The sequence below is a fragment of the Triticum aestivum genome, chromosome 2D (assembly GCF_018294505.1).
Source record: "Triticum aestivum cultivar Chinese Spring chromosome 2D, IWGSC CS RefSeq v2.1, whole genome shotgun sequence".
Taxonomy (NCBI): domain Eukaryota; kingdom Viridiplantae; phylum Streptophyta; class Magnoliopsida; order Poales; family Poaceae; genus Triticum; species Triticum aestivum.
In genome coordinates this window covers 179,733,459-179,740,761 of record NC_057799.1, presented here as the reverse complement: position 1 = coordinate 179,740,761, position 7,303 = coordinate 179,733,459, and the positions used below count along the sequence as shown (strand labels likewise).

Here is a 7,303-nt window from a genome sequence, read left to right as displayed (position 1 = left end):
GACCTGCTCTGCTCACAACCCCGCGCCCGCCAACCGTAGGAGGGATTCCAGTGATCCCATAGGTGTCGTTTCCCCGACACCAAGCTAGACTCCCACCTCTTCGCCCACCCTTTGTTTCACCAACACCCACCCTTCTCGTCATCGACGTCACTTCTCCGCCTGCCCTCCTCACAAATGCCACCTATGTGTTTGTTGTGATTGACGTCTATGTCGACACATCCTTTGTGTAGCTTCAACCTTGACTTGAAACTTCGATGACGACGACACACATCATCTACCCCGGGCTGACGGTGGTGCCCAGTACGGTTAACGTTGGCGTCAGCGAAGCACTATGCTCAGGGTGCGCGCAAACAATGCCAGGATGGCTGGTGTGAGGCGGCGATGGGTGATTAGGTTAGTTGAGGGCGACATGGCATGACACAGTGAAACACAGCTCCACGTTGAGCCGGGCGCGACCACGTGGTGGTAGCCCATAACGCTCAAGGGGACAACGTCGTGTGGAGACGACATTGCACACAGAGGGATGGTTCATGGATCAACGTTGGTACGAATAAGCGCAACGCCGGAGAAAGGTGGCGCCAACTAGTGTTGTTGCCCAGCGCTTCTTGCCGCCCGCCTCCTTCTCGCAGTTGTTGCTGGTGCCCGCTCACTACCTACACCGTCGATGTCAGTGTGCTACTGCATGAGATAGATGGGAGGTGGGAGATTTAATAGAAATTGTGTCGAATACTTATGTTCTTCTCTTTTTTTCAATATATTCAACCATGTCTTAAAAGTGGTCTGAGGGGTAAATGTGTCTTTTCAAGTATCACTTAACGGCTAAATGGATGGAAGTTGCGAGAAAGAGATAAAATTTAGAGGCAGGGTCAAATATGGAAGATATTTATTAGGTCAAATATTGAAGCCGAATTTTAATTAGAATCAAATAAGACATAAAATTCAGAGGCAGTGCCAAACATGGAAAAGAATTATTAGATCAAATAGTGAAGCAGAATTTTAATTAGAACCAAATAGGAAGGAATTCTCGTTTATCAAAATAAATAAATAAATAAATAAGAAGGATTTTTCTCTTTTTATAAAGCAAAAAGACACCCGAGAGACAGTCGCCGGGGAACCTGAGCTGGGTTCCAGACAGAGCAACGCTAGCTCCGTTGCCTCACATCTAGCTCGACGACCCACCGTCGGCCGCTCGCTCCCCCACCACATCATGAGCTCACAATTGCCTACCCCGCCGCCCCCCGACGCCGACGACCCTCCGTGCGCCCCGAACTCCGACGCCCCTCCGTCGCCTCCACAACTCCAGGTTTCCCTCCCAGACGATATCCTGGAGGAGATCCTCCTCCGCCTCTCCACCGCGGCCGACCTCGCCCGCGCCTCCACCTCCTGCACCTCATTTCGCCACGTCGTCGCTCCCCGCTCCTTCGCGCGCCGCTACCGCTCCCTCCACAAGGCCCCCGTGCTCGGCTTCCTCCGTGCTGACTTCTACGCCGCCCAGTCTCCGCACCCCTCCGCCCCGGTCGCCAACGCCCTCGCGCAGGCTGCCGACTTCGCCTTCAGCTTCCTCCCCAACCCCGCCTGCTGGAGCGCCCGTGACGTCCGCGACGGCCGCGTTCTCTTCTCCGCCGTCTCAGTCTCCGAAGGTCGTGGCGACTTCATAGACGCCACCTCCAACACCTTCGTGGATCTCGTGGTCTGTGATCCCCTGTCCCGGCGCTACATCCAGATCCCACCCGTCCCTGAAGACCTAGCGGACTCCGTCCAGCACTGTGGCATGTTAGATTTCGAGCCCTTCTTTGCTCCGGCCAGTGACGATGTGCGGGCGGATGAATCGTCGTTCAAAGTGATCTGCAAGGTGCTGTGCGAAAACAAGGTTGCTGTCTTCATCTTCTCTTCACACACTGGTAAATGGGTTAGTATTCAACACCATGGTTTGGGCGCTTTGTCCAATGAAGTTGTGGATGCATTGTATGCACGATGTGGACTGCATCGGCGCCATTATGCACACGGTTGTTTCTGTTGGGTGTTAGAATGGATGGACAAACTGCTCATGCTTGACACACGTGAGATGAAATTCACCATTATAGATCTCCCGCCCAACAGTCATGGGGGAAGGCTCGCCATTGTGGAAGCAGGAGAAGGTATGATTGGGTTGTTAAATATTGGTATGCGCACGTTAGACTTCTACTGTAAGGTTTGGCGAAACAAAAGTAAAGGCACCAAAGAGTGGCAGCACAGCACGATAAACCATCCGTTGCCCAATTATCACTGGTGCATCATTGGTGCGGATGAGGAGTACTTACTCCTAAGAGGGATTTCGCTAGATTGGCCCTGGTTTGGAAGCTCTTCACAGCAGAGACCGGATATAGAGTATTTTGCATTGGAACTCAAGACATTGCTGCTTGAGAGGATGTATGTGTCAAAGAACAAAATGATGCATGCTCACCTGTATCGAGGCTTCCCACCATTATTGTCTCCGCCAAGCATATGAGGTAGTAAGGTTGCTACTGTAAACTTCCTTTGTGTTTTTAGCAGTCGATAGTTACTTTATGTTGTTGATATGCTTTGCCATCCTTCTTGTAAAGCAAGTCAAACCAGGGAATGCAATCATGATTGTTTCTTGTGCAACAAACTAGCTGTTCTGAAGACTGATTTTTTGCACTAGTTGTTTTAAGGTTCGCAACAACATCACTTGTCGTAGATTACTGCCATAGCGCCTATATGGCAGTTATGCATGTTTCTTTTTGAGATCCCAATTATGCATGTTATGTGGACCAGCCCATCAAACGTGGAGTCTTACCCCTTAATTAGTGTCTTAGTTGATTAAGCATCTTTTTTAGGAAAGAGTCGAGTCAGTTTTGAAGCCGTGTTAGAGTTTGAATAGTGTTACCGACTTGTTGGTCAAGTCTTGTCTATTATATAAAGGGGCCGACCCCTTTCAATAAAGCAGAGAAGAATATTGTCGTTTACTTTTATCTACTTTTGAGTAATTAGGGTTAGGTCATAGTAGATTCCTCCAATTTGGTATGAGATCCATCTCGATGGCGGGCAAAGAAATCGAGGCTGTGGGGCAGATGAAGATCACCACGAAGCAATTGGAGACCTTCACGCTCCGACGAGTGGAGGACCAGGTGCTCCTCGCCGGGCTGGTGCAGCGCTTGACGGCACTCGAGCGACGGCTGCCGGCCCTGCCCCCACCTTCAGATAGACTGCAACAGCTGCCCATGACGCATCCACCCTAGCGACCTGGTGCTTCCCCTCGCCAGCAGCACCTCCGGTGCCCCCTTCTCCAACGTGGCCATCGCCACCGCCGCCGCCGCCTCTACCGCCTTCATGCCTCCACCTGCCAACCGATTTCATATGCCGTTATGGCTGCACCCCCCCCCCCTCCACAACCCATCTATGGACCCACCTCGCCCATCACCTCCCTTCTGCCCCTACTTAACAATCACCTCGGATTAGGTTCTGGTTCAGGCGTGCCTTGCTTCCACAAGCTCGGCTTCGCGACATATGCTGGTTCGGTCAATCCTCTTGGTTCGCTAAATAGGTGCGAGCAGGAAGCTGACAAGGTCTGAGCTGCAGCCTACCACCTCACCAGTGACACTCAGTTCTGGTACTTACAGCTCGAGGGCAATTTCGGCATGCCGACATGGGAGCAGTTCAAGGAAGCTTCCCATGTTTAGTTTGGGCCGTCACTTCACGCCAATCTTTCGGGTCAGTTGGCACGTCTGCCGTTCACTTCCTTGGTTGCCGACTAGACCAGCAGGTTTCTATTTCTCATGTGCCACAACAATGAGCCATTAGCACCGTCCCAACAACGGCTTCTGTACACAGCAGGGCTGCCTGATGGTCTTCACATTGGCGTCGAGCTTCAGTGGCCATCTTACCAACATACCGCCATCTCCTTCGCCAAGGCCTATGAGCAGAAGCATTTCCCGACAACAACGCCATCACAACAGCCCTCTGGTCCTACAGGGCCCTTGTGCCCCTCCAATCTTCCCACGGCCAACGCAGCTACAATACCTTCCCCGCCAGCGCCACTACCACTTGTTCTGTTGTCGACCATTCCAGAGCCAACCCCGCCACGGCAGGTTTGGCGCTTCACTCCAGCTGAGTTAGAAGAACGTCGCAGCCAAGGCCTTTTCTTCAACTGCGATGAGATTTATGTTCAGGGTCAGCGGTGCGCGCGACTCTTCTTCATCGAGGCTGATGACGACGACCAAGAAAGCTCCACATCTGGTAGCACCCAGGCTCCCAGGGAGGCAACTGACAACCTACAGCTTGCGGATCGGGGTCACCGGTGCGCGCGGCTCTTCTTCATCGAGGCTGATGACGACGACCAAGATAGCTCCACATGACATCTGGTAGCACCCAAGGCCCCCGGGAGGCAATTGACAACCTACAGCTTGCGGACAAGCTGTTTTTCAAGGAAGGGAGAGATGTTATGTGGATCAGCCCATCAAACCTCGAGTCTTGTCCCTTAATTAGAGTCCTAGTTGATTAAGCATCTTTTTTCTTGACTGTACACTGTAGGGCAATCTCCCCACAGCAATTTTTATTAGTTAAGCAAAGGCAACATACAAAGTTACAAGGCTTGAGCTAAGCCACTTAAGCATCTTTGTTAGGAAAGAGTCTAGTCAGTTTAGAGATTGTATTAGAGTTTGAATAGATTAACCGGCTTGTTGGTCAACTTTTGTCTATTATATAAGGACGCCTATAGTCAGCGAACGCTCGCTGGGAGGGATTGCATTTGCGAATGTTTTCTATGGCAGTTTCTTCAGAGAGACATGGCAATTTCTTCAGAGAGGCATGGCAGTTTCTGGAAAGAAGAAAATTTTGTGGCAGAAATTGCCATCTGCTACCACCTAAAAATGTCATCAAAAAACGTTTGCTTAACATCCCTCTCCTAGAGGACGTTCCCCAGTTTGTATTTTCGACTATATAAAGGGGCCGACCCCTCTCAACAAAGCAGAGAAGAATATTGTCGTTCACTTTTATCTACTTTTGAGTAATTAGGGTTTTAGGTCAGTAGTAGATTCTTCCATGCATCTCATAGACTCTTTTTGTCAAATCTGGCATGGGTAGATGACAGTTACTTTGTACCAGTAATGAATTGGAGAACATTTGCTTCTACCTCCCTTGGCTGTACTGGTATCAAGATAGCGTATTCATGAGAGTAATTGGGTTGGGGTTTCAGGGAAGTGTTTAGGCAAAGTGCATAGAAAATTGTAAACCGGCCTATATTTTGGGTCCGAAAATAGTTGTGGTATGGCCCATATTTGTTAGATTTGTTTCTGACAGAGTACTAGCTACACGTACTTATCTTTGGTTTAATTCCAACAAAAACATTTTTCGTGGCTTTGATATTTCTTGTAGCACATAATTCTTCCTTGAAGAATAAGTAACATACATAATTAGGAACAAAGCACCGTTAAAAAAAAAACATACATAATTAGGAAAGAATTTGGTTAAATTGATTTTGCGAAAATACATGCGGTCATTTTGAAAACTTATCTTAAAGTTTGTGGTTGGAGCATTCGGATAACTATAACATGGTTCAAATAGATATGATTCCTATTAGTAACTCTAATCTGTGGTATTTGTGCTCTGCTGACACATTCTGCAGGACATCTCGAGGGGACAAAGCACCGTGGATATCAGCATCTGTACGATGGCTTTACTATAGGAGAATACATCGGTTGCTACTGACAAGGTTACTGGAAACTAAGGTGTTTGGGAAAGGTTGAAGTTCAGTAGTGGGATTTGCTCGAATTGCAGGAAATTCAACTACTGTATGGTATTTGTCGGGGCTTCATAAAACATGATCTAATCCTCTATGCAGAAGAATTTACTTTTGGTGGTCTGGTTCATTCCAGGAACATGGATGTTCGGAAGGCCAAATTGCCTTCCAAATAAGATCTTGTGGGCTTCCCCCATAGCACTAAAAGACGGCATTCCGATAGCAGTTCAAGTTGGCATATAGACACCGGCCAGGAAATGATTAATTTTCTTTCCGTGAAGTGAAGGAGAATGCTAATCACAGATCTTGATTTGTGGTCTAGCTTAAAAGAAATATTTGTTTGGGTTTCCATTGAACTTTCTTCTATGAGTTGGTTTCACCAGGGAGGGGAACCTGGTGATTGATCATGGTGTTGGGTTTGGGATGTGTAACCTGGAATTTGTGGAGGGTTTGGAATCAAATGCCTATGGGGGTCGACTAATCAAGGCCGTGTTGCATCAAGCTGCTCAAGGAGAAGAAAAATGTCTTGGAAGAGAGGAGATGGCCATCTGATCGTGGCGCTATCTTCTTGATCTCTTGGTGTTAGTCTCTGATTTTGTGGTGTGGTCTTGTTCTGTACTGTGCTGGTAGGGTTGTTGTTATATTCTGCTTTGATGCTCGTGTGTTGTGAGTCTGCCATGTTCGGTGAGTGTCACCATCTTCCTTGTATCTGTGAACATGTTTCTTATATACTTCAAAAGCTCAGGAATTTTTTTCCCCATTTTGTCTAAGACATCAGCTACTATCGGTAGTGTCTACTGGCTGTGATGACATCGATCTGTAGTTTGATTTGTCCAATGGCATCCCATCATCCCATGTACAAATCTGAATAGATAAATAAATTGAATATGTTTATAACCAGCTTATGTCTGGCCTCCCATTCTTGTCCAAGTTCTTGTTGTTACTCTGCTAATCGCTACCAATGATCGCGGGGGATGATGTGGCTGCTATGGATGGTCAAATTTGACAATTTGATACTATCTTCTGCTGGAGTAAGAACTGCTAAAGTGTTGGTAGATTTGTGGAATACAGAAAGGAGTCAAGACTGGTTCGTCGCTGCCTTTCATTTGAGATGATTGTCCAATAACTGGTGTAAGATAAGTCGTTTCGTAGAGCAGCTGCCGTCAACTACATGCATCTTTCTAACCTATCTGCTCGGAATATTCAGCGAGACAGTGAATACTATGAGGGACATTGCTCCTCGGTAAGAGCAACTTCAACGCGCCGACCCATTTTGTCCGCGCGCGTCTGTTTGGGTCATGGCGGACAGAAAAGTCGGGCCAACGCGCCGCGCGCGTCTGCTTTTCATTCATCCGCCGACCCATTCACGGCCCAATTTTGAGCCTCATTTGTGTGGGCACGGACACGAGACAGACACGTGCGCCGCTCGCCAACTACTCCCTCTGGCCGTTAGTCGGTGGCAAAGCGTTTACCATTTCCCTCCACTTTACCAAAAACCCTCCCGCCCGCGCGCCCTCCTGGCCGCTCGCCATGGACGACGCCTTCGATGCCGCCGCCGGCCTTGCC

At 48.6% G+C, this 7,303-nt stretch overlaps 1 protein-coding gene across 2 annotated transcripts; it reads left to right on the top strand.

Annotated features, from left to right (window-relative positions):
- Nucleotides 1–1,113: 1,113 nt before the first annotated feature.
- Nucleotides 1,114–6,507, top strand: LOC123052430 (uncharacterized). 2 transcript variants are annotated; one of them, XM_044475602.1, is made up of 2 exons: nucleotides 1,114–2,489; nucleotides 5,624–6,507. In XM_044475602.1, the coding sequence occupies exon 1, from the start codon at nucleotides 1,208–1,210 to the stop codon at nucleotides 2,486–2,488; it is 1,281 nt and encodes a 426-aa protein (XP_044331537.1). In that variant the 5' UTR covers nucleotides 1,114–1,207; the 3' UTR covers nucleotide 2,489; nucleotides 5,624–6,507. The 2 variants fall into 2 exon arrangements, with proteins under 2 accessions (XP_044331537.1, XP_044331538.1); XM_044475603.1 differs by having other exon boundaries at nucleotides 1,114–2,497.
- The last annotated feature ends 796 nt before the right edge of the window (nucleotides 6,508–7,303 follow it).

Coding starts and splice junctions, on each gene's coding strand:
- LOC123052430 (XM_044475602.1), top strand. CDS start 1,208: ATGAGCTCACAATTGCCTACCCCGCCGCCCCCCGACGCCGACGACCCT.